General features: G+C 42.9%; 1 protein-coding gene and 1 long non-coding RNA gene across 11 annotated transcripts in view; one reads left to right on the top strand and one right to left on the bottom strand.

The window, feature by feature from the left end:
• Positions 1 to 27,979, top strand: part of RIN2 (Ras and Rab interactor 2) — a 218,767-nt gene that overhangs the window by 132,769 nt on the left and 58,019 nt on the right. For 6 of the 8 annotated variants that reach the window (XM_038571454.1, XM_038571456.1, XM_038571452.1 and 3 more), the window contains one exon: positions 20,842 to 20,942. In XM_038571454.1, coding sequence (XP_038427382.1) covers positions 20,842 to 20,942 — 101 coding nt within the window. Of the gene's footprint in view, positions 1 to 20,841; positions 21,345 to 27,979 lie in introns of all 8 variants that reach the window. The other 2 variants (XM_038571459.1, XM_038571458.1) reach the window with 2 other exon arrangements.
• LOC111092136 overlaps positions 1 to 27,979 on the bottom strand; it is a 51,836-nt gene that overhangs the window by 16,395 nt on the left and 7,462 nt on the right. The window lies entirely within an intron of this gene.

Raw genomic sequence — 27,979 nt, 5'->3', positions numbered from 1 at the left:
TGTGTACTATATAATTTCAAATATCCATAGAAGTTACAAGAATAATACCAGGGACTCCTCTATACCCATTTTCCCAGTTCCAGATTCCCTAGTTGTTTATATTTTGTCCCATTTTCCTGATCACTCTCTTTCTCTCTTTATTCTTTCTTTCTTTCTTTTCTTTTTTAAGTCGGCTCCTTGCCCAACGTGGGGCTTGATCTCACAAACCTGAGATCAAGAGTTGCATACTCTAGCGACTAAACCAGCCAGGCACCCTCTCTTTCTCTCTTTCTACATATATACATGCACAAGCAATTGTATAAATATGTAACTATTCCATAAATATATAAGTTTTGCCTCTCTATATGTGGTCATATATGTAATATATTTTCTGACCCATTTGAGAACTCAGTGGAGACATCACACCCATTTAAACCCTTCCATGTGTATTTCCTAAGAGCAAGGACATTCTCTTACATATTCACAGTAAATGTTCAAAACCAAGCAATTAAACATGGCTACAACACTGCTCTAGCCTACAGTCCATTATCAATGTTTGGTAATTGCCCAGTTATGTCCTTATGGAATTTCTTTTCCTCTCATTCTGGATTCATCCCAGGTTCACATGTGCACTTAGGGGTCATGATTCTTGAATCTTCAAATGACATCATTTTATTCACTTTATTATTATATGTTTAACTTTTTGTTTCAGTGTGACATACATGTAGAGAGTGCTCACATCAGTATCCAGCTTGATGAATTCTCACAAAGTCAACCTGCCTGGTGCTGGTTCTAAATGGCGCTTTATGTATGATGTCAAAAACATCAATCCCTTGGTCATCAGAATAGACGATTCTCAGGAGGTGAGCCCAGTGCATGGATGTGCAGCCAACCATGGCCATGGGGCAGGTGACGTGGGCTGGCAGTGGCATTGATCAAAGGACCTGCAGGGCTCTCTCTTCAGCTCTTACTTCCTCACCCTGCAGATGTCTGTGGCCCCCTGCTCCCTTTTCAGAGTATCCACTTGTATTTTGGTGATTAAATTAAGCTGAACATTAAAAGCAGATTCTAGTGTTCCAGACTTCACTCCAGAAGTCTTCCTCCATCCCTTCCATTAACTGACCTAAACAAAAGTCTGGCCATAGACAACTTTCTCATCTGAACCAAAATGCACTGTTACAAACAGGACAGGAGCTGCAGACATTGCTCATAGACACAAAAGAGAGACACATGGGGTTCCACCCAGCTCTCCTGCTCCAGGCCGATGCTTCTTTTTTTTTTTTTTTTTTTTTTTAAGATTTTTATTTATTTATGAAAGACACAATGAGAGACAGAGGCAGAGACATAGGCTGAGGGAGAAGCAGGCTCCCTGCAAGGAGCCTGATGTGGGACTCCATCCCGGATCCAGGGATCACACTCTGGGCCAAAGGCAGATGCTCAACTGCTGATCCACCCAGGTGTCCCCAGGCCTATGCTTCTGTGGGTGGGCCAGGTCTTTCCCCTTGGGCATCTTAACTCCACTACCTGACCCCAGAAGGCCTGTCCAACATGAGAAAGAATCCCAGGATTCTTTGCTAGGATGATAGTTCCTAATCTATGTGTGTGAACAGCAAGCCTTTCTTGTCCATTCCTGAGTGTCTGGTGTCATCAGGAAACAGGAGATGTCAAGATGTGGAAGAGGCATGGCAGAGGGGGCTGCTTTTTGCGCCTCCCTCCCATCAAGAGGCACCACCTGAATGTGCCTGCACACGGTTAGCCCTTAGTCCATATCTATATGGGATCAGTGAAAACACTGTCAAGAGGGTTACTCTGCTTTACATTTCATGCCTCTCTTGTGCATTGCTTTAGGTGATCGTTACCTTCTTAGGGGAACCCAGAGTTTAAAGAATGCTGCTGGGTTACTATAGATCATTTCCTCCAAAGATGGTTTCTACAGCATACATTTACAAAAACTCTGATACCCAGTTGTCTGACTTTCATAGATTCTGAGGCAAAACAAACACAACATAAAATATACAATTTTAACCATTTTCAAGTGAACAGTTTGTGACATAGAACAGCTCACAGTGCTGCAATCTCATTGTTGTGCCAATATGACTACCATTCAAATCCAGAACTTTTTCATCTTCTGGAGCTGAAACTCTGACCCTATTAAACACTAAGCCCTCCTCCCAGCTGCTGGTAAGCACCATTCTGCCTTCTGTCTCCATGCATTGACTATTCCAGGTATCTCATATGAGTGGAATCCTACACTATTTGTCTTTGTGTGTCTGGGTCATTTCGTTCAGTGCAATTTTCCTCCAGTTGTAACAAGTGTCAGAGTTTCTTTCCTTTTTAAGGAACAAGCACATTCCGTTGTCTGTATATACCACATTTTGTTTATGCATTCATCCATCGATGTCCATTTCGGTTACTTCCCCCTTTTTAGCTCTTGCAAGTAATGCTGCTACAAACATGGGTCAGATTCTGTTTTTAAAGAACATGCTCTTAGTTCTCTCGCCCTGAATCAGAATATTAAAACTTTTCTAATTAGGGGCACACAACCCACAAGGGGTGTGTGTGTGTGTGTGTGTGTGTGTGTGTGTGTGTGTATGTGAAGGGTCCAGGCTAGGGCTGAAGTGAAACCCAAGTCTGTCTTGCAAAATGCAGCTCCCTGTGTTTGCTAGCTAGGAGGAGCCAAGGTCTTTAGTAACAGTGCAACCTATTTAGTGATCCAAAGGGTCAGGTAGGTTATGTCGAGCAAATGCAAGTTGTTGGCATTACTAACGTCTGTGACCACTCACCAGGCATGTGTTCCTGTTCCTTATTTCTGTCTTACCTTCCCTATCACATTGTAAACCTTTTCCGGGACAAGGAAAATGTCTTATACGTCTTTACTTGTCCATTTAGCCCAGTACCCTAAAAGGAGCAGGTCTCCAGTAAATGAGTTGACAGTGACTCACATTTTTACTTTACTTAAATCCAAGTTAGTTAATATATAATGTACTATTAGTTCCATGGGTAGAATTTAGTGGTTCATCATCTGCATATAACACCCAGTGTTCATTCCATCACGTGCCTTCCTAATGCCCATCCCCTAGTTACCCCATCCCACCACCCACCTCCACTCCAGCAACCTTCAGTTTATTTCCTAGAGTTAAGAGTCTTTTATGGTTTGCCTCCCTCTCTGTTCTCATCTTGTTTTATTTTTCCCTCCCTTCTCCTCTATTCATCTGTTTCGTTTCTTAGATTCCACATGTGAGTGAGATCCTATGGTATTTGTCTTCTTCTGACTTATTTCACTTAGTATAATACCCTCTAATTCCCTCCATGTCATTGGTAAGATTTTTTTGATGGGTGGGAAATATTCCATTGTATGTGTGTCCTACATCTTCTTTAACCATTCATCTATCGATGAACATCTGGGCTCTTTCCATACTTTGACTGTTGTGGACATGGCTGCTATAAGTATTGGGGAGCCTGTGCCCTTTGAATCACTATGTTTGTATCCTTTGGATGAATACCTAGTGGTGCATTTGCTGGATCATAGGGCAGCTCTATTTTCAACTTTTTGAGGAACCTCCACACAGTTTTCCAGAGTGGCTGCAACAGTTTGCATTCCCACCAACAGTGTAAGAGGGTTCCCTTTCTCCGAATCTTCGTCATTATTTGTTGTTTCCTGAGTTGTTAATTTTAGGCATTCTAACCGGTGTGAGGTGGTATCTCATTGTGGTTTTGATTTGTATTTCCCTGAGGCCTAGTGATGTTCAGCATTTTTTCAGTGTCTGTTAGCTATTCGTATGTCTTCTTTGGAGAAGTGTCTGTTCATGGACAGTGACTCACTTTTCTGATTTACCTATCTACCCATGCTGTGTGTTGACATCATCAGTGTCCCAATGTGTACTTTCCCACCATCAGGAAGATTTATCTTTGCAAATTTGCACCGAACAGCTGCTGTTGTTTTATCTGTAGCTAGGCAGCTCAATTAAATTAGTGGACTGAATTATTAATATAACAATTGCAAGAATTGATTTCACCAGTATATGTTAGGCATCCCTTATGTGGCCAGTTGGACAAGATGCCGAATATGCTGACATCAAAAGCACTGGTTTTATCCTCTGGGCTCCCATTAGAACCTTGTTCCTTGTATAGGCTTTCAATCAGGCCAAGGAGTTTGTTAGAAATGTGGAATCCCAGGCCCTACCCCAGACCCAGGAGTCAGAACCTGCATTTTAATGAACTCTCCAGGTGATGCATGTGCATGTTCCACTTTGAGAAATACTGGTCTGGTGGATATTTTCTGTTAGTTTTATTTGTAATGGTGATAAGAGAGTTGCAAACCTCTTTATCCGTGTGTGTGTGTGTGTGTGTGTGTGTGTGTATGTGTGTGTTAGAGGAGATGAGACCAGGTTAGCATTGAAACACTGTGTCCAAATCTGGTCACACAAACTAAACCAAAACAGCCTTGAAATCATCTGCACCCCCATATACCCATTATGTGGGAATACTAGGGAGAGGTAAAGGCCCTGAGGGCTGGTGAAAGCACCTGGATGTCTAACGTGGAAGAAATAGCCTAAGAGGTTGTGCTGTGAATTTATAGCAAAAAGAAAAGCATTGGTTGGGTTTTCCAGTAGCAGATTCAGAGACAGTATGTGAATACCAGTAGACTATTTTGGAGGTGATCACAGGGACTCAGGTAGAAGAGTGTGACAGAGAAGGGAAGGCAGCCTCTGGGGCTTGGTCTTAGAAAACTGTGTAGTATCAGTGTAGTCCCTCCAGGGGGAAGAGGCTGGGGTATGTATGAACCAGATGTCACCCTGCTCTGAGTTCCTCTGACCAGAGTATCCACAGGCCTTGAGGAGAGTCTTCTAGGTATTTGCAGAGGAAAGCCATCACAGGCTACCGGAGCAGTGGCCTCCCAGGGTTATGGGCAGGGCACTAACCATACCTGCTAGCATATCCTATCTGAAATCCTGAGTCCAGGCTGCCTCCACGGACCTATGCATCAAAGCTCCAGTTCCAGATGAGGAACAAACAGAACTTTGGCATTTTAACAAGTTTCAAAGCCTCAGTGATTCATTGCCTCAGAGTTATTAATCATCTTCACAAGACCAAAATGACCGGCCTTCACATTTTCTAAAAGTCCAAATTCCCTTTTCATAATCCCTCCACCTTCTTCCTTCCCTAAACTAAATATATGTGCTCAGAGTACATTATCATACTCAATTTACAGAAAATAAGTTTTTAAGGTTCTATTTCAAAATTTTCACTTTAATGTTGCAAGTCACAAATTCATGCTTCCTCTTCAGTTCTCTCCCCTTTGAATCTTTACTCCATGCATTCCTAGTGGCTTTTTCATGGTTTTGTTTTTATTGCAATTAAAACCAAGATTCTGCATACAGCAGTTATTGTCTCCAGAGGCCATGTCAGCATCCTGATAAGTCAGCATTTCTTTAAGAGTTTCTGCAGAACATTGCTTCACTGAAATAGTCATCAGCAAAGAGTAGTAGGGCAGTAGGCCTGTGGAATCCTGCACGCCCCGTTGTTTTCCTGGTGGCCCACTCTGCACAGCAGCATCTTAAAGGTTCCTAGGAGCCCACCATGACTTTGTTCAAGTGAATGTTTAACCTGATTTCATTGGATGCTTCCAGGCATCCAATTTGGAAATCCCACCTGCTCACATCTTACACTGATGGCATTGGGCAAAAAACTCTTGGGGAAGTGCTAATTTGAACATATCCCTGGACTCTCTTGGCATTTGACCTTGGTAAGCACTTGGAATGGGTTGAATAGCAACAGTGGGGCACCGGAAATTATAGCTCAGAGCTTACTCCCTTTTTTTGTAACTAGAAAAAAAAAAAAGAGAGAGAGAGAGAGAGAGAACACTTCCCTATATATAAACTGATGTTTTGGAATGAGGAGGGCCTTCTATTCCATATTGAGGTCAACCCTGGCAGGCAGCTGAGAGGATTCATCAAAAAAGTTTGAATCCACCTACACTGTGTAGGTGTGGTGCCACTCTTCTTGGTAAGGCCCTGGCCTCAGGAAATGAGGAATGTAATTCTGTACCTCAGCCATGGCCATTGGCAGGATATCTTATTTCCTTTGTTTTATTAAGGCCTACACCAACCAGCTGATGTATCACTGGCTCTAGGTTTGGCAAATCTAAGTACCTGTCAGCAGAGTAGTAGATCACAGGGCCCACATGCTCTCAAGAAAATTTGTCTAATTACTGTGCGGTTAACTCCAGTCTCTACATATGAATCCCACCCATTGAATTACTCTTTTACTTCTATTTTTCCTGAAATGAAGATAGCTATTTTTCCTAAGGGAAGAAAAATATGCTTATTGCAGAAAAACTGAAAAATATAAAGAAGGAAGACAAGATTACCACCACTAATTGCTCCATCTGGAAATGAGCCCTGTGTTTATGTGCTAAGGCATCTGGAATCTTGCTCTGTTATATTACACAAATCCATAGATAAATATATTACATAAATGGGCTCAGAGAATACATGCTGTTTTGCATCTTTTCTTCCACTTAATAATTTATCACTATATTGATATACTGACATGTATTATACATATCAATAAATATATAACAGAATCACCATTTTAAAATTTATTTTTGAGATAGAGTTGACATATAATGTTATGTTTTAGATGTACAACATGGTAATTCAGCAATTCTATATAGTACTCAGTGCTCACCACGATAAGTGTAGTTATCATCTACCCTTATATCACATTATTACAATATTATTGACCATATTTCCTATGCTGTGCTTTTATCTTCAGTACCTTTTTATTTTATAACAGGACGTTTATACCTCTTAACCCTCTTCACCTATCCCACCCACCTGTCCACCCACCTCCCCCTGACCACCATCAGTTTGTTTTCTATATTTAAGAGCAACAGAATCGCTATTTCAATAACTATGCAGTATTCTAATATATTGCTATACCACACTTTAACCAGTCCACTGTTGTTAGATATTTAGTCCTTGTTCACTATTATGAATGATACTGCCTCGAACATCCTTTACTATATGTCTGATTATTTCTTTGAATCAATTCCTAGAATTAGAAATGCTGAATCCAACAGTTTTCATACATAAATTGATGATGTATACATTCAGATTGTCTTCCAGAAAGGGTGAGTCATTATTTCTCCTCCACTGCTTGTAGAAAGCCCAGTGAAGCTCAGTAGGAAGCTAGAGGTGATAAAAGGGAAGTGAATGTGACAACATTCATGCCACTGCACCCTGAAATGCACAGAACGATGGCTGGTGATCAACAAGAATTTGAGTCAGAAGAGGCATTAAAAATTCATTGATCTCTTCATTAGTTTTTATTTAAATTCCAGCTAGTTAACATACAGTGTAATATTAGTTTCAGGTGTAGGATTTAGTGATTCAACACTTCCATATGACATCTAGTGCTCATCATGATATGTCACTCCTTAAACCCTATCACCCATCTAGCCCATCCCCCTGCCCACCTTCCCTCTAGTAACCCTCAGTTTGTTCTCTATCAATAGTTAAGAGTCTGTTTCTTGGTTTGCTTCTTTCTCTCTCTTTTTTCTCCTTTGCTCATTTGTTCCTTAAATTACACATGAGTAAAATCAGATGGTATTTGTCTTTCTCTGACTTTTTTCACTTAGCAGTATACGCTCTAGTCCATCCACATCATTGTAAGTGGCAAGATATTGTTCTTTATAACGATTGAGTAATATTCCACTGCATATATATACTACATCTATTTAATGCTTGAGGAAGCTGAATTCCAGAGAGGTTAAGGAACACTTCCTCCCTCATGCACACAGAAAGCCTGGGATCCACAATTGGCCAATGTCTTAGAATGGCCCTCAACTTCAGAGATAATTTCCAAAAGTCAAAACTGTAATTCTCATACAAATACTTAGTGACTGTGTGTCAAAGATTGATTTAAATCATTAAAGAAAAAATCAACAGGATGTTAAAGCTAATTCCAAATGGCAGAGACTGATAAATAGTCATTGGACAAAAGAATCCCGTGTTGAACCAGCTGTTACATCCACTGTTAGCCAGCTCTGTGTGTCTAACTTTGCAAGGTTAGATGTAAGCTTGATACTGCTAATATTCAACAGTTTTTTGGCCTTCAAACAATTGCAATTTCATTTGGCTCAGCCTAATACAAAAATGGCTAAAGATGTCCAGGGCAATAAAATTAAAACCTTTTTTTATGTTTTCTGCCAAAAAAATATCATTTGCAACTTAACAATCTTCCACGTGTTCCGCATCTGACTGTCCAGAGTTTGGGCTTTAATCAAAAGAAAAGAGTGAAACAAAATGACGTTCCAAGTGATCCTTAGGTAGGTTTCTTAACTATGCCTAACTATGACTTTGAAAGAGAACTTTTTTATATTGAGTTTTGCATAGTTTTGTTAACTGTAGGAACAAACCCTTTGTGGCTGAACTGATGTATGGATGGACAAGGTTGATCTCAGTGGTAAATCCACCCAAAGCTCTGTTGGCCTTGGAGGTCCTCTGAATGCTTGAAGGCCAAAAGGGCACCACATTCAGATTTTAGTGCATATTTCCATGGCAATGGGCTTCGACCTTTATGTTTCTCAGCGACCAGGGGGCAGAAGGACCTGTTCAAGATGCAGAAATCTGCTCTTGCCAGGCTTCCAGCCATGGTCAAGGTAGAATGCCTTTCATGAGAGCCCTATCACCTGGACAGGATGCCAGAAGGAGCCCAGAAGGCCTGAGTGCCTGCTGGTCATCTCACCAGCCCCCATTTTGTAAACTCCAAGATGCTAATCCCCCACACAGCAGGTTTGTCACTGATAAGACAGCCAAACAAGCCACTAAAAACCTCAGGCTTCTCCAACTTGAGCTCCATGAAGACATAGATCAGCACATTTGAGTTCCAAGAGTCACTGATTTCTAAATGTATCATCTCTGAAAACATGTGTATGCTACAGTCAGTGGTGTGTCATAATTATAATTGGCAGCTCTTTTTTTTCTTGATGACATATAAAATAAGAGTGTGCCTTATAATTAACAGTACCTTCAATTTGATACAGCATACTATGTCTTTGTTTTTCTTCCCCCTTGCAGAACCTAATGCTTACTACATACTCTATAAATATTTTGTAAAAATATAAAGAATCAAATGCAAAACCGGATTTAAAATACAAATGCTGAAACTAACCAGGACTGTAGCAGACATCAGTGCTGACTCTGAGAACTCTGTCCTTTGTGGCCCTTCTGCCATTTAGCTTATTACTTAACGTTAAAACTCAAAACCACAAGCAGTAGGATGGTGATAATCTGTAACTTCTGAGTCCTTGAAGAATTTAACACAATACTGGTCTCAGTCAACTGACCAAGTAAATTAGGACCTCAGCAGAATGACTGGTCAAGATGTGGCCACACAAGTTGCTTCCATGTTTCATATATTGAACTACCGACACTGTGTCTCTTTAAAAAACTCCCTCCCTCCCTCCACCACAGATACACTAAATTTAAAGTTACATCAGTGTTTGCAGAATCATTTCAAATATGGTGAAAAACAAAACTCAAAAAACTCTGAGCTCAGCCTCTAGAAGTTGCACAGAATGAGCAGCACCTATACCAGCACGGTCCTCCCAGGCTCTCACAGACTCTGTGTACTTGGTGTTGAATATCTGGTGATGTAGAGCCAATTTGGGCTTCTCTTAGATGCCAGTAGAAGCAGTTTACAACTTAGTCATTAGAGGGATCATGTTTTAAAGCCAATGGCTTCTGCTCCATGAGAACTTAACAGTGGATCAGAAAAGAGTGCATTCCAAATTGAAGCCACATAGATGGTTGTTGATGGTGAATGGTTGAAAAAGCTTGGGCAGTGCCTTTTAATGGCTATTACCATGTCAGTCACTTCCCCACCAGGTCCAGCTGAGCTTCTCATGGACTGGCTAGAGCTCCACCCACTCCGTGTCCTGATTTAGCCCTGGTCTAGGAGGAAAATGAACAGGGAAGTTATCAAGAGGAAGGCAGAGGGGGAAGAGCACTCATTCATTCAACAACTCATGTGTGCCAGGGACTGGCCTGAGCCCCAAAGATACAACAGAGAGCAAAAAGATGTGGTTCTTATTCTGGAAGTAACATCTAGGTGGGAGCATCTGAGAGAGCCTCTGGCTCTAGAAATAACCCACAGGCAGGAATATCCACTTCAAATGGTGAAAGAGGCCAAGAGTGAAGATTGGGGGCTATCTTAAGTCTGATTCCTCAGAAATAGGTGCAGAGCTAAAGATTTGTATCAAAGTGGCTTATCAGGAAATGCTCCCAAGAGAAACTCAAAGTGGAGTGGGGCAGCAAAGAGGTCAGACAAGAGTCCATTTCAAGCAAAGTCCCTCAAAGAAAACTTTGGCTCCATCTTAAAGGGAGCTTGGGGACAGTATAAGTCTCACCTCTCAATTGTCTCCATCAGAGGAGAAGTAGCTGGGGCATTTATACCTCAGCACCTATCTGTCATTAGTCAAGGACTGACTCTGGGTCCTTTTTGGTCTCTGTGCGCCAGACAGAGCAGGTTCTGGCTATCTGAAAGCCATGCTTTGGCAAGGGCGTTGGGGCTGGCTGTGTAAGGCCAGGTTCCCTTCTCCCACTCTTGAGAAGCATTAAGGTTCCCCCTCTGGTGGAAGCATTGGTCTCAGGAGAGGCCACAGTGCTGCCTGATATTGGTAGGGGTTTTCAAATCTAAGAAGGTCCGAGAGGCTAAAAGCTATGAAAACCTGATCCTTCAACATCTTGAAGTATACCCAGAAGATACCAATGCACACAAAGGATACCAGGTCTTGAATTTCTTGGAAATCTCCTAATTTCAATTGTTTCTATCCACTTTAAGAACACTCATGCTTGTTAGGCCCCAAGAAACCCCATGGAATTGAAGTGCCCCTAGGGGCATAGCATGTGGACATCTCTTTCATGAGCATTGTACAAGGAGCTGTGTTCCCCAACAGATACAATCAGCCAACACATCCTGCTACCTTAATCCCACTCTGTACTTCCAGTACCCTCTGATTTTTTGTTATGGTGAGCAGTGTAACCTGGTAAGCCTGCTCCCCACCAACAACATTTTTATAATGTGTATCTGGGGGGATCCCTGGGTGGCGCAGTGGTTTAGCGCCTGCCTTTGGCCCAGGGCACGATCCTGGAGACCTGGGATCGAATCCCACATCGGGCTCCCGGTGCATGGAGCCTGCTTCTCCCTCTGCCTGTGTCTCTGCCTCCCTCTCTCTCTCTCTCTCTCTCTTTCTGTGTAACTATCATAAATAAATTAAAAAATAAAAATAAAAAAAATAAATGTGCATCTGCTGTGGACTTTGCTTGCATCACCTCCATGGACTCTTAAACTGCCTCAAGAGGCAGGTCTCAACATATCCTCAATTTACAGATGAGGGAATTTAAAGAGTCAAATGATTTATTCAAGGACACATTGCTTGAAGCTGCAGAGTCAAAGGAATTCCAAGCCAGTCATTTAGCCAAATTCTGCTTTTAAATATTAGATTTGTTCACTTGTGTTTGTTTCCTGTAAGTACTGCTATTTAGGAAGCACAATTCAACTGAGTAAACTTGAAAGTCTAATTGGCCAACAGTTTCTGAATGGGCCAGCATCTTGACCAGCAAGTAGAAAGGAGCTCCAAGGAGCAGTACAACATGGGAGACCTGCAGAGGCAGAAGGGAGTAGGGACAAGGACATGATAAAGAAAAGAAAGATTTGTTTCAGGCTGGGTCACCTTCCTCTTGGGGAAGGGCTTGGGTCTGTCCTTCAGTTTACATTACCACTGTTGATTAGGAAATTGCAGACTGGTTTAAAATACCACTCCTGGGAGAGTTTGGAGCTGCAGTTAGGTTAGGCATTAAGTCCTGGTTTGCGACATGGGGCTTTGCACAAGTGACTCCATTTGGAGCCTCGTATTTCTATTTTTAACACTGCTCTTTTTTTACTTTGAGCTAAAAACAAAAGGTTATTAACATCAAACCATTTGTTTCACTTTACTCAGAGGATAGTATGGGGGTGTGTTGCTTATCACCTTTTTCTGTATGTAAGTATGTGGAGGTATTTTTTTCTCTTAACTCCAAAGTAGAATAAAAAGATAGAGGAATAAAAAGATAGTGAATGTTGTTTTTTAGTAAATAGGAAGGTTCTGTCTATGATCAGGGGATGTTTTGAATCAGCAAGGCTAAGATGAATTATTGCAAAAATGCTGTTGAGTTCATTTGCTCTCCATTTGGAATAAAGAAATCAAGGGCAGAATTCTGTCTTCTGCCTCACAGGTCATCCCTAACCTTTGGGCATGTTTGAAGGTGACAGCCCTCTGGCACATTCCTTAGCCTGTAGAAGGCACCTTGAGGCAGATATAGCCATCCCAGAGTCCAAGGTTTAGGGGTTTGGAGAACTAGCATGGGCCATATTAGAGTTATCCCTCCCCTCCTTGTCCTGACTTCATACCATACAAAAAATTATGCTCCAGATAAATAAAAAAGCCTACTTATAATAATATATTATATGTAAATGGGCAAAACTACATGTCCGTCTCAGCAGAAAAGAGGGGAAATTATTTATAACTTCAAGATAAGAAATGTCTTCCTAGGGGCGCCTGAGTGGCTTAGTTAGTTAAACTTCCAACTCTTTTTTTTTTTTTTAAGATTTATTTATTTATGATAGACCGAGAGAGAGAGAGAGAGAGAGAGAGAGGCAGAGACACAGGAGGAAGGAGAAGCAGGCTCCATGCCAGGAGCCCGACATGGGACTCAATCCCGGGACCCCAGGATCGTGCCCTAGGCCAAAGGCAGGCACCAAACCGCTGAGCCACCCAGGGATCCCCAACTTCCAACTCTTGATTTCAGCTTGGGTCATGATCTCGGTGACCTGGGATTAAGCCCCACCCACATCAGGCTCCATACTCAGTGTAAAAACTGCTTGGGATTCTCTCTCTCCCTCTCCCTCTACCCCTCCCCTGCTTACTCACTCTCTCTCTAAAATAAATGAATAAATCTTAAAAAAAAAAAAAAAAGAAAAGAAATGTCTTCCTAGACAAGAGTCAGTAAACAAGAGCCAAAATGAAAAAATTTTGATTCTACTAACATTAAAAACTTAAGGAGATTAAAAAACAAAAAGAAGTATGAAAGAAAATCTTTTAAATAAAGAGAAAAGCCAAGAAACTCCAAGATGGGCAACAGATAAATGAGGAACAATTACAAATGAACAACAAAAATAGAATCCGAGCAAACCACATTAAAACAATAAGAAGCCACTTATACTCATCAGATTGGCCAAGCTTAAAAGTTGATAAAATTAAACACTGATAAATGAAAGAAACACTTCCAAAGATAATGGAGCAGAATAGTCTGGCACAGCCACCTGGAGAACAATGTGGCGCCACCTCATAACCTCTTACATGAATGGAGCCCAGCGTTTTCTGTGAGGTTCCCCACACAGTACACAAAGATGTTTAACACAGTCTGCTTGTGACAGCAAAACACTGGAAATGACCTAAATGTCAAGATAGAATGGCTACATGGTATATCCTTATTATATCCCCATGTGGTATGCCCCTAAGGTGGAAAACCATTCTCACTTAAAATGAATGAACTAGGCAGAATGGCTAAAAGAACAACTCAGGAAACAATAGATGTTGGCGAGGATGCAGAGAAAGGGGAGCCCTCTTACACTGTTGGTAGGAATGCAAACTGGTGCAGCCATTCTGGAAAACAGTAGGGAGATTCCTCAAAAAGTTGAAAATAGAGCTACCCTACAACAGAGCAATTGAACTATGGGAATACTATTCGGCCATCAAAAAAATGAAATCTTGTCATTTGCAATGACATGGATGGAACTAGAGGGTATTTTGTCAAGCAAAATAAATCAGAGAAAGATAATTATATGATTTCGCTTATATGTGGAATTTAAGAAACAAAACAGGAGTATAGGGGAAGTGAGGAAAAAATAAAACAATGAAATCAGAGAAGGAGAAAAACTGTAAGAGACTCTAAACTCTAGGAAACAAACTGAAAGTTGCTGGAGAGGAGTTGGGTGGGGGGATGGGATAACTGGGAGATGGACATTAAGGAGGGCACGTGTAATGAGCACTGGCTGTTATTATGCAACTGATCAATCACTGAACCCAACCTCTGAAACTAATAATATACTATATGTTAATTAATTTAATATAAATAAATTTTTTAATGCAAAAAAAAAAGAATGAGCTAGGGCTTCACATATCAATGTGGATAAATCCCACATTTCACTGAGTGAAATCAGGGAACTACAGGACAATTCATCAGTACAATTCCACTGGGTAGAAAAAGCACAGAATGATACCATTCAAGAATGGAGTACACAAAACTGCTAATAGTGGTTACCTCTGGGTAGGTGAAAAGGATTATGGGTAATAGTCAAGGGAGATTAGCTTTAACTACAATTTGTGTTTTTCAATGAGAATGTATTCATATATTATGTTTACAATTACAGCTAAATTTCAAAAATATAAATGCAAACACTCTTGGGGGATGTGACACACAAAATTTAGAAAGCAAAAAAATAACAGGGTTTTGAGATGCTCTACCATCATTTTCTAGACAGTCTTCTGCAAGTGGAAGGAAGGAGCCTTCATTATTTTGTTTGTTTGTTTTTGTGGCGACAGTTCCTGGGGGCAGAGATCATCTGAAGGTTCGAAGGTCAATAAGGAGCCCATTAGTGTACAGACTACTTTAGAGGAGCCCCAACATGGGATGTGCCCACCAGACCATGATGCTCCCCCACCTCAACAGAAACAGACAGGAAAGGGATTATTTGGGTAATGTGGTTTTTCATGACCTGGAGGTAGGTCTAATCCCACAGGGTTGATGGGACTGTAAAGGTTCATCACACCCCAAGGCCAAGTTGATGCACTGGAGGACTAGAAATTCCATAGCTGAGAGCTAAACACTTGACTTTTCCTATACCCTAGGTTTCAAGTCTTTGCCATATCTGCAGCACATCCCTTTTCACACCATGATAACATTCCTAGTTCGACTTGCTATTTGAAGAAGGCTGTATCAGAACTTGCTCGGTAAACACTTTCTCCTTTTAATTCAGCTTGGCCTTCAAGGGAATTTTTCTCCTTTATCTAACCCTAAAAGAAAGAACACAAGATTTGGAGTCCCTCCCCTTTCCCTCCCTCCAGCCTCCTGTGCGAGCAGGAATGGTGGCATCAAGACTTCTGTCCCCAGTCAGGGAAAAGAGGCATCTAGTGGGCAGATGTTGAGATTAGAGACTCCACAAACACTGGCCTTTTGTAGGTCAGGTCTGCCCCAGTAATGAAATAGCCTCTTTCCAGGCTAGGAGATGCCTGTGTCTATTTGAAGTATCTCCTAGTATCACTCTGCTTCATGGCAGTGCTCACAGTTAATAAAACAGAATTTAAATAGGACAAGAACTGTGAAGCATTTAGGTGCTTGTCACAGTGTGTTTTCATCTCACCATCCTTTTTAACCCTCCAACAGTGCTTCCCCCGGGATGCCTGGGTGGCTCAGCGTTTTAGCGCCTGCCTTTGGCCCAGAGTGTGTGAATCCTGGGATCGAGTCCCAGCCTGAAGCCTGCTTCTCCCTCTGCCTGTGTCTCTGCCTCTCTCTCTCTCTCTCTCTCTGGGTGTCTCATGAGTAAATAAATAAAATCTTTAAAAAACAAAACAAAACAGTGCTTCCCCCTAGTAGTATAAGCCTTTAGCATCAGGGATCTAAGGTGTGTGCCCAGATACGTCCAGGACCCAACCAACAGGGTGTCAGAATGGGATTTGAAGGCAGCCCAAAGTTGTTGCACTCACCACTGGTCCATGCTGCCAAATAACCAGGCATTTGCTGCAACTAGACATCCTTGAAATTGTACAAAGCTGCTGCTTGCAGTGTGGCCCCTCAAAGGAGGTTCCCTCCTACGGGGAGATTACCAGAATGATTACAAAGTGGTACAAATTAGTGTAGACTCCCACTCTCGCCCGGGACACTGCAGACCCAGCCTTGCCCAGGCAGAGCCCTGGGTGTGATCTCAGATCACAGAGGAAAAGAACCTGGGCCTTCCTGGGCCTTCCTGGGCCTTCCTGATCCCTTCTCCTGCCAGTTGGCCTGGATGCCAGTTAGCATGAAAATCACCCATATGAACCATTCAGGCTTCCTGTGCTTTCTTATGTACCAATGCTCATCTGTGAGGGAGATGGAAGGACAGAGGTTTCTGAGTAGAATGAGGGAAGAGATCCAGATACCCAACTCCTGGCTTGCCTTCCTCTCTCCTGGTGTACACAGCAGCCCTCTCTGTGCCTGTGTGGGGATGTGAGCATGCCACCTCTGCTTCCCTGTGGGAGATAAAGAAGTACAGACAATGCCCTGGCTTTATCAGCGTGGACTCCGTGATGCCTAGTGCTTGTCGGTGTCTGTCATGATTTGGGGACTTCCTCATGACTTGTAGTTTTCTGGAAATGATACAAATACTGTGTTTTTGATAGAACCACTGTCTCACTAATTTGGTGCCTTGGAACCTGGTGTCCTGTCTTACTCTGATTGCACAGAATAAGAGCCAGTTGGCTCTGTGGCTATCTTCCCAAGTGTCCACACATGTCCTAGGCAGAAAAATAGGGTTGTGAAGAGCAGTACTTGCTTGGCAGGTGCTTAAGCAGCCCCCTGTCTTGCAGGAATTCTGGACAGGCACAGGGATGAGGTGGGGTCTAGGCAGATTTGGAGAAATTTCTATTGCAACACCAACTTTGATAAAGTACTTAACATTGAAGCTGCTGTTGTCTTTAACATGGGAAAGCTTAGCTTAAAACTGCCCCCCTCTGTGGGTGGCAGATTATCTCTGTTTATCCTCAAAGATAAACAGCATTAAGAGCATAAGAGATGAGATCAAATATCTATATGTATTAAAAACAAACATACATGTATCTGGGAACAACGTGGGGAACATCTTAAATCCAATCATTCACACCAGGGCAGACCTCAGGGAGGAACAGATGTTTAGGGATGACTTTTGCTGGTGGAGGGGCCTGCTGGGTATAATGACATCATTCAGAGAGTCTGTGCCATCAGATGGGTGAGCTAGGGCCGAATAGAGGGTGAGAGTAGGTGACAAAATCCTCACCCGGTTGGGAAGGCTCTCATAGCCATGCAACCAGGTGCACCCTCTGTCCTCGTCCACCTTTCTATCACTGAACTTCCCTTCTATATTTCAGGTAAATGGTGTTGTTCATCATTTGCCATCCTTGTGCTGCCAAATGAGAAACACAACTGCTAGGTTCTTTGTGTTTGGTTAGGTACACAGAAGGAAGCAAGTATGGCATGTGGAGGTCTTGGGATGCTACTGAAGGTGTCAGCAAAATCAGCAGGCTGGCCAGAGAAGGCTTCTCCTGGGGAAGGCTATTTTTACGTTCAAATAAATATGGTGGCCATGAAGGGATGATGGTGCCTAGAGACCTGTCTCCTTGCTGGGGATGGGAACGCTTGCTCCTAGTTTTGCCTGAGGCTGTGGGTGACCCTCCTGTGTGTGGCTCCCCTGCCCAGGACCATAGCCATGGCCCAGAATGGGAGGGTGACCCAGCACAGAATGAAGAACTTCAGCACAGATACTCAGACTACACCTTCACTCGTCCCACTCACTTCCACCTTCTCGGTCCTTCCAGCCCCTTCCATTTTCATACACATCCACCCTTTTTATTTTCTCAATAATTTTGATTATAAATAAACATACAGAAAATCACAGAGTGCTAAACACATCATCAGCTCTGTCACATGTTATCATTTTGCCATTCCATTTTAAGAAAATCTCAAAAAAAAAAAAAAAGAAAGAAAATCTCACATGTAGGTGGTTGAACCTCTTTACCTATGAACATCTTCATCCATTCTCCTCCAGAGGTAGCCACTATGCTGGACTAAGATTATAGCCCGTATATCACACACTGGAGTAGTCTATGTGTGTATTTATAAACACTATTGAATTATATAGTTTGGGATAGATTTAAACTTTATATACTGGATGTAACCCTTTTCAAGTGCTTTTTCTTCTATGAAAAGTTTTTGAGCATTTAGTTTATATATGTGTTTATACTGCTAGCTCTGGTACATTAATTTTAACTGCTATATAGTATTTCATGCTTCAGTTTACTCATTCTTTTATTGATAGACATCTAAGTGCTTGTAATTTGGTTTCCTTATGAATAATGGTGCAGCAAATATTCTTATAAAGGTCTCCTTGCACCCATGTGCATAGATTTCTCTAGAGAACATATCTAGGAGGTCTGTGTGTCATTGACTCTACAAGACATTGCCAAATTGCTCTTCAGAGGGTGCTCTACAAATAACACTCTTCTAACAGCATTTTGGATTCTTGTTTCCCCACATTCTCAAATATTGTCAGACTTTTAAATTTTTGCCAGTGGGGTATGTATAACAGGGAACTCCTGGTCATTTTCTCTTCCACGTCCCCAGTGCTTCTAGAATGTTCACCTACAGCTTGCATCCCAGGCACACTTTGGGGACACATTAAGCATGGAGGACTTGGCCGGCCCCCCTTCTTCTGATGTCCAAGCTTTGGGATCGTGCAGAGCTATTTGCAGGGACCTTTTCTCCATCTCCACTTTCTCCTCAGATAATCTCTCCCTGTCACAGGGCTTTGGAATGCCAGCACATATGCCAGTGACTTCCACATGTATAAATATCTCCATACTGAATGTTAAAAGCCACTTACCAAATTTATTTAATGGCCAATAAGAAAGTCAAGACTTAACTGACCCAATATCCAACTTGATTTCTTCCTAAAACCTAACCCTTACCTATGTCAGTCAAGGGCACTGCCACCACCTATCTGATAATCAAGTAAAAAAATGTAGGAGTTGAGTTTGATTCCTCTCTTCCTACCACTTCTACATTAAGTCAATCAGCTTCTATAAATTTCTGTGTTAAATTGTTCTCAGATTTCCCCTCTTCTTTCTAATTCTTCTGCTACCACCTTGGTGCAAGCCACCTGGACCACTCTTGCTTGGATCCCTACAGTTGCCTACAAACTGGTCTTGCTGCTTCTCCTCTTGCCCTTACAAACCACCTCTAGCCAGTTGTCAAAATGATCTTTTTGGAACATACGATAAAGAAAATGCCTTTCTCTCCTAAAGCCCTTTGATGGTTCTTAGTGTAGAAAACTCAAATTTATAGATACTGTGATCTAGAATGCCAATGAGCCTCTGGTCCCCACCTGCCTCTCCTGCCAGTGCCCCCCCCCCCCCAGCCTCTGGGACTTTCTTTATATGGAGGGGTCTTCTCTTGATCTTTTCATGGCTCCCTTGTCATTTAGGGCTCCATCACTTCCTCAAAGATCCACCCTCACCATCCCAATCTACCTACCCTAGAGTGGTGACAGCCGAGCTGCCTCGTACAGCATCACCTTGTTCTATTTTCCTTGTTCTATCCTGGCACTTCTCCGTGTTCAAGGCTGTGGTCTCTGCTCCACCAGAATGTCATCTGTATGAAAACTGTTAACTTTACTCTGTGCTTGTAGCATGAATTGGGTCCTCGTAAAGGTTTGTTGAATTAATGAACGAATAGATGTGGTCAACATTTTAGAACAGCCTGTAAGCTCAAATGAAGTTTCTGCCAGAGCCTGAGTGGGATAAAAGCTGCTTGAGACAAGACAACACTTGTCTTTAGCTACAATAGTGATTGTCAAACTTTATGGTCCTAGGATTCCTTTATCCTATTAAAAAGTATGGAGGACCTCATAGAGCTTTGTGTTCATGATGGATTATAGCTACAGATGCTTGCTGTATCAGGAATTAAAATGGAGAAAATTTTGAAAATATTTATTTCAAAACAATAATAAATCTGGTACATGATGACATAAATAATATTTATGTTAAAAAAATCGCTATATGTTTTTAAAAATTAGTGGGCAGCGACATACTTGGAGAATAGCTGCTCTACACATAGAGTGCCTACTTAGCACCAGAAAGGATTCTGTTTGAGGAGTAGTGAGTAGGTGGGCTCAAGAATTTAACCAGCCTTCAGGGACAGATGTGATCTCTTCCCAGGTATGTGGTTAAAGGATGCAAGCCCACATGAGCCTTCTGCAAGAGGAGGACACATCTCCCTCTCCATTCCTCCTATGGTTCACTCACTCTGCACCCCATGCAGCCCTCTCTTTTCCCTTTCCCCTAAAAGTCTTCTTTATTAAACAAAATAAATAAAAAGCAAAGACTAGGATGAGTAGTAAGCTTAATGTCTGGAAATTTATTACAAACTATATATGTATTTTTAAAATGCTTATTTCTGGAGCACCCAGGTGACTCCGTCAGTTAAGCTTTTGGCTCATGTCATGATTTCAGGGTCTTGGGACCAAGCCCCACCCCGGGCTCCCTGCTCAGCAGGGAGTCTGCTTCTCCCTCTCCCCCAGCTCACATGTGCTCTCTCTCTCTCTCAAATAAATAAATAAAATATTTTAAAAAACAAAAACAAATGGGCCTATTTCTGTAGCCAGACAGTGATTATATACATTTTAATTCAGGGAATTCCTCTTGAGTTTTGACTTTAACAAAATGAATGTGGAAGCCTGGTTTTACCCAGATTTGTTTATTCCTCTTTGTATTCATGTTGAGAAACCAAATTTGGTGTCATATCCTTTTTCTTAGGGCAGTACCGAAACCTAAGTTCTTCCTCTTTTTCTTTTAGAAAAAGCTGCTCCCACCCTCTTTATTTTTTCCCCTGGGTAGAGGAAATTCACACAGCCAGGGTTTAAAAAAAAAGGTGGTCTTCTCTGTGCTCCTATTGAAGTGGCTGAAGCTCCCTAGGCTCTGGGCACGCCTCTTTCACTGCCTGACGTCACACTATTTTTGTCTTTGAATAGCTCATTGACACAATCGTCTCGGAGATCGGAGAACTGAAACAGGAGATGGTGCAGACAGATGTCAGCCTGGAAAATGGACTGGAAGCCAGCAAATCCCACAGGTGACAGAGACGATCAGGTGCCGGGCGTCAGATGGGGGCTAAGTGGACCCTAGCAGCTACGAAGACTGTGATCTCAGTGGTTCCTTAGAAGTTTGGGACCTGGGAGCGTGGTGTCCTCTCCCAATGAAGCACTCTGTAGGAGGTGGGAGTGGCCTAGGAACCAGTTGTCTGTTTATTTTAATCACTTTGAAGGCACTTGAACTTTACACCCTCTCAATGCCTCCGGACACCAGAACCCGGAAACCTAAAGTTCTATCTGTTGTATCCACCTACTCACAGTGATGGAAACAATAACGCAGCAGGATCCTCCGCGTGCAAAATAGAATTCAGTGTAGCCCGTGTCAGTCTCCAGAAGGTTTAAAGGGGAGCCCTAAAGAGGATGGACTCATTTTGCGTTCTCAGGTCAGAAAAATCCCTGGCGCTTACCATAGCCATTAGCCTAAAATGTGACCTAGTGTGTTGGAGGTTGGATGTGGTTGTAAATAACTAAGAAAGGGGGGAGGGCAATATGCTATGCTTGTCTAAGCATGACGTGTTATGCTTCGATCACACTTGATCTGAGTAAATTGTAGGCGACTGGCCTTTATCAGGAGAATGGGAGTGCAGAGGTCAGGGTGGGGGTGGTAGGTTGGAGGAGGTCACTCCAACCTCATCTTAGCTCTTGAATGCTGCAATTCTTCGCTAGCAAAAGGCAACAGAATATAATCACTAGAAAGTGACACAGACCCCTGGTGCTTTGGAGGCCAGATGCATTATTAGCTTTCCCCTCTTTCCCAGGAAATGGGTCGAGGCAGCGTTGTGCCCTGTGAGGGTGAGATTCACGGAGTGGCTTTTGCTTGCAAGTCATGAGACATGCAGGAATCCAGCAATGGCAGGCGAACCAGGTGCCGCTGGTTGCCCAGGCAAGTTTCAAACCAGCCCAACTTGTTCCTTGCCTTAGACTGCCAGCGGGAGCAGGCAATTGCCAGGAGGCACTTTGCAGCTAGAAGGTGGTGCTTTAACTCTCCTGTGTCCCTGGAAGAACCCTATTCCTCCTTCGCTGTGGAAATGTGGCAGGCCCTCCATTTCCTTCCCTTCTCTACAAAATGACGGGGTAGACCAGATGGTCCCCCGCTCCTTGCAGCAACATCCTGGCATTCTCTGATTTCCCTGGACCTTGATGACTAATTTTTTTTCTCCACAAACTAAACAAATGCACAGTGATTTTTGTTTAAAGACTCTCCACCTCGCATTCAAAATAATGCCAGACTCCCTGGAAGTGGAATTTTAGCCAGGGGATTTCCCTTTCCCCTTTGCATTCTTGAGCTAAAATTACACTGGGAGTCGGGGTTGGTGACAAGGGACAAAGAACAAAGCTTTAGTGGCTTGATTTCTCCTGCAGCCAGGGAGCACAACACTGCAAGGTAGTCCCCAAGCTCTGCAGATGACAGACACCAGTGGCAAGGCCCAGTGATGTTAGGTTTGCTGGAAGACGTGATGGTATGTCAGGTCCATCACATCACGATCTTGATGTCTGACTGCAGTAGATGGGAGAGTTGGGCTGCCATCTCGTCTTTACCATCTCTTTTTCTTTTCAAATTTAAGAATGACTGTAAGCATCCCATAATAGCTATGTTTTTCAGATTAATGTCACTTATTCTTGAATGCTATGTTGGTTAACAATGAATTTGTGAAATTTCAGACACATTTTACTTGTTTTTTTTTAGTGGGAAAGAAAGAGAAAAGACAAGATTGTCTTTATTGAACAATGCGTACGGTGTTTACCACATGTCAGCCACTGTTCTAAGTGCGTCACAGCTGGCATCTCATTGAGTCTCCTAACTAAAGATAGGAGATAAAGCTAAAGATGAGATAAAGCTTCAGTATGGCCCTCATTCTGCTGATGCAGGAGCTGTATGATTAATGAGGCTGTGGCTTCTGTGCTAGGGTCTCTCACTGATTTTGTCAAAACAGGGAGTCGTGACTTTGCTGCTAATTTGTCTCTTTTGCCTGATGATGTCAGGGTGTCCAGAGATCAGAGAGGTAGGGTAAAGGGGACCTTCCATTGTTTCCAAAATAAAAGTAGAGCAGAACTCTGGCCACAAGGAAACAGCAGGTCAGCCTAGCACAGAGCAGCCCAAAGGGGAAGAGTGAGAGAGCAGAGTCATATCAAGTGAAACCCCTGTGGAGAGAAAAAGCGTTCCACCACCTACCTCCTGGACCTTGGCTGGGTACGTTCTGGTGGCTGCACAGATGCACTGATATCACCTTCCTTTGGGGCTTCCTCAATGAGTGGGAGCTGTAGTAATAGCCTCACCTACCCCAGCCGCAGTCACCGCAAAGTATCTGTGGTCTCTTCATTTGTTGAACACTGGGTTAAGTGCCACACTGGTGCCCTACGTCAGGAGTGTTATCCCTCTACCTTCATTGGCTTTTGGTTGCTCCTTTGTGGTTAATATTGAGATAATCTTTAACATTTTCGTGTGTCATGGACCCCCTTCTCCGAATAATATTTTAAATGCATAAAGTAAAATATGCAGGATGACACAGGGAAAACAATTCTGCAGTAGAATGATAGAATTCTCCAAATGCATGATTTCACAGCATAGGTACTTCTTTATTAACTCATTAAATAACAAAGCCTAGGGACTACTGTCATCTATCTGAAAGCAAAGACGGCCAGAAACAGTACTTCCTCACCAACAATGAAATGTTTGGGGTTTCTGTTGGTGACAGCATCAACAACTACAGGAACTCCTGGGATTTGTTGTCTGCATTCAAAATGGGAGGAAGTTAGCTTCAGAACGTGATTAGTGAAAGTAAAGATGTCGCTTTTCTATCCAAAGGTCAGTTCTTACCTCCTGACCTATCAGCGTCATCCCACACAGTTGATCTACCTCCCCTTCCAGGGACACTTGATTGGCTTGGCTTTGGGACACCATACTCCCTGGTTTCCTCTCTCCTCGCTCGCTGTTGCTGGTGGTCTCCAGCTGGTTCCTTCTCATCTCCCTCCCTTCCTAACCCCATAACACCCAGAGCTCAAGCCGCTTCTCCCCAGCCCCGCTTCTCTCTCCCTCTAACCTTGAACGAGATGCTTAAAAGTCTCTGCGCCTCAGTGAGCACATCGGTGAAATGAGGATGATGATAATAGAGGCTGACTTAAGGGTGGCAAGAAAGATTGAGTTTTTTTTTTAAGATTTCATTTATTTATTCATGAGAGACAGAGAGAGAGAGAGAGAGAGAGAGGCAGAAACACAGGCAGAGGGAGAAGCAGGCTCTATGCAGGAAGCCGGACGTCGGACTCAATCCCGGGTCTCCAGGATCAGGCCCTAGGCTGAAGGCGGCACTAAACCCCTGAGCCACCAGGGCTGCCCAGATTGAGTTAATAGCTGTAAAGGACTTTGCACAATGCTGACAGTGGACAAATACAGCATGCTGTTGACTAAAAAGAGATCTGTAAAGTAATTTCTTAGTTAATCCCATCCAGTCTTGTGGCTTTTATACCCTGTGTATATTGACAATTCCCAATTTATATCCCTGGGTTAGTCCTCTTTTGAATCCAGGTGTTTGCAGCCAGCTATCCATTCAGTGCAGCCTTTGGCATCTCAAGCTTACAAAGACCAAGACTAAGCCCTTGGTTTCCTTTCACAAACTTGCTTTCTCCCTGGTCTTCCCCATCCCAGTGACCATGCCTGCAGGTGCTTGGGCCTCACAGCCATTGCTCTTGCCTCTCAGTCTCTCATATCCATGCTCCATCTCTTAACTCCACACCTTGGCAGTTCTACCTATAAGATCCCCCAGCAGCACCACTACAGGAGATGCCTGCCCAGTGCCTCTGCTTTCATCCATCCTGCCTTCCCTGGGCTGTTATTTAAGCAGCACAGAGAAGGATCTGACTTTCTTCACCTAAATCCAAGTCATGTCACTTCTGTTCAAAGCCCTTTGGTACTTTTTATTTAAAACCAAAGTCATCTGGGATGCCTGGGTGGCTTCAGTTGGGACAGGCACAGGTTGAGTATCTGCCTTCAGCTTGGTTCATGATCCCAGGGTCCTGGGATCAAGTCCCACATCGGGCTCCCCGTGGGGAGCCTGCTTCTCCCTCTGTCTGTGTCTTTGCCTCTCTCTGTGTCTCTCATGAATAAACAAATAAAATTTTTTTAAAAATCACTATGGCTTTTGAGATGCTCCAGGGTCTGACTCCCCACCTCCCCCCTTGCCCTCTTTTCTCACAACCTCTCCCCTCTCTGTCCCTCTCTCCAGCCCCACTGGCTCCTTGGCCAGAAGGATCCTACCCCCTGGCCTTTGCACTTATTGTTCCCTCTGCCTGGAATGCCCTTCCTCCAGAAAGTATTCACCTTTGGACCATCATTTCTTCTGTTACTTTAGCTGACTTCATTTTTCTTCAAAGAACTTGTGCAGATTTGACATATATGTTCACTTGCTTAAATTGTGCGTTTTTTGCCTCCAGCACTTGGAGGGAAGCTCATTGAGAGCAGGGGTTTGGTCTCTGTTCAATGCTGTTTTTTCAGTGCCTTAGAATAGTGTCTGGCATGTAGCATACACTCAATACATATAAATATTTGAATGGACAAATGAAAGATGCCAGCCCTTTGGAGATTCTAAAGGTATTAAAGCATCAGAAGCCTCCTGAAAAGAAAAAAAAAGAAGAAGAAGAAGAAGAAGAAGAAGAAGAAGAAGAAGAAGAAGAAGAAGAAGAAGAAGAAGAAGAAGAAGAAGAAGCCTCCTGCAGAAACATAAACAAGACATTACCCTGTAAAGCAGATAGGGGACCCCAGCTGGTGCATAAAAAAATAGAAATTTGAAAATGTGCAATGGGCCTTAAGTTTGCTCCCTAGCAAAGAAGAGGGACCAGGGCATCTTCCCGCCCTGTGCCAGTGATGCTTTCTCTGTCACTTCTGGGTTATGAACTGTTGTAAATATCTGCCAATAGAGGAGCATCTGATCAGATCTTCTCTATACCCTCTGCTAGTGTTTTACCAAAAAGAAGCTAGGAAGCCAGAAGAGAGAGCGAGGATTTCTTGTTGCTGCTCTCTCTAAAGGCTATTGATTTCCTCCTTCTCTCTGCTTCATTTCCCCCTCAAGACTAGAGTGTGAGGGGGAAAAAGCTTTTTGCTTTCCTCTCTCTCCCCCATGATTTTGCAGTTCACTTTTAGTTGGGGCAGGCACAGTAGGCATGATGTAGACGGTCCTCCACCCTCATTGCCATCTGGACCCATCACCTCTAGGCTAAGACAAATCTCTGAAGCTTCCTTCATTGTCAGGTAGAATAGAGGAATCAAACAAAGCAACTTCATAAGATGAGGCTCAGGCTGGTTTTGCAGGATGTTGGGGGCCTGGTTGGATCAAGTCTTCAAAGGCTGAGGTTACCTTTGTTTGCCTCTTCCTCTCCTACCTTCCTCACTCCTACTGCCACCTCACTAGTACACGCCAGCCTGAGTGGGCCCATGGGGATGAGACAGGGTCTTAAAAGTCTACCCCCAGGGGATCCCTGGATGGCCCAGTGGTTTAACACCCACCTTCAGCCCAGGGCGTGATCCTGGAGTCCTGGGATCGAGTCCCACATCAGGCTCCCTGCATGGAGCCTGCTTCTCCCTCGTCCTGTGTCTCTGCCTCACTCTCTCTCTGTGTCTCTCATGAATAAATAAATAAAATATTAAAAAAAAAACCCTAACTCTATCCCCAGCCTCCCCTCCCCTGCCCCGAATCAGATGCATAGAACTCAAAAATTCCTTGGCCAGTGCTGCCCAATACTATAGTATAGCAGTTGGTCACCACCACTGACTTCTTCTGCAAGGGTCTGTGTCCCCCAGGAAGTTCTCAGCTTCCCAACAGCTACACAATGGCATTGCTACCAAACCTGCAAACAGCTCAGATTCCTGGTCCCTAGTACAACCCTTCACTTTTTCCAGCTGACTGGATGTTAGAACAGAAGGTCAGAAAAGGAGATTAGTGGCTTACAGTCTGGGGAAGAGATGCCCAGTGTTCTACTCCAGTAAGTCTCCTGAAGTGCAGCAGAACTTCAGGAGTGTATGTAGCAAACACTCAATAAATATTTGAATGGACAAATGAAAGATGCCAGCCCTTTGGAGATTATAAAGGTATTAAAGTATCAGAAGCCTCTTGAAGAAACAAGACATTACCCTGTAAAGCAGATAGGGGACCTCAGCTGGTGCATAAAAAAATAGAAATTTAAAAATGGGCAATGGCCTTAAGCTTGCTCCCTAGCAAAGAAACTCTGGAGAAACTCATTCTCATTTAGTGCTGCCTTATAAAAAAAGAACTTTCCACCAAACTAAAACATGATTTAGAAAAAGCACACAGATAAGTATACAGCTAGGTGAATTTTCAGTGGTAAACATACCACATAGCAGCACCCCACAGGTGCTGTGCACCCCAAAGGTAACCCTTCTCCTGACTAGTATTGCCATAGATTAGTTTTGCCTGTTTTTGAACTTCGTTTCACTGGAATCATATAGCATGTGTTCTTTTAACTCTGACTTCTTTCGTTTGATGTTTTGTGTAGTATTTCATTGTATGAACCCAACATAATTGGTTTCTCCAGTCTACCATTACTGGATATTATTTCCACATTAGGGCTATTTTGAATAATGCTACTATGTACATTCTTGTACATGTTTTTTGGTGACACCCCTCAATTAAGAATATAGGAGTGCAGTTGTTGAGTTGTACGATGGTTAAACTTTCAGCATCAGTAAATGGTGCCCACGAATTTTCCAGTTATTATAGTCATTCATTCACACTTCCACCATCAGCTATGAGAGCTCCAAATGCTCTGTTCTGCTGGTCTACTCTTGGTATTGGCTGCTTTTTCATTTTAGCTATTTGGAAGGGTGGGTGGATTTAGAGCTTCTGGAAACATGATGGATGAAGACCGGTAACAGTACCTGTATGTTGTGACTCAAGTTCTGATCTCAGTGCTGTGGGAGTCAGGAATGGGAACTCTTTAGTTTTAACAGAGCATTATTTTATAATTCTTGCATGCTTAAGTTCAAGGCTAAAGTAGTGGGGCATGTTCA

The sequence above is a fragment of the Canis lupus genome, chromosome 24, assembly GCF_011100685.1.
Source record: "Canis lupus familiaris isolate Mischka breed German Shepherd chromosome 24, alternate assembly UU_Cfam_GSD_1.0, whole genome shotgun sequence".
Lineage (NCBI taxonomy): Eukaryota > Metazoa > Chordata > Mammalia > Carnivora > Canidae > Canis > Canis lupus.
Note: the sequence above shows the minus strand (reverse complement) of the source record. Positions and strands in the feature narration are given on the sequence as shown.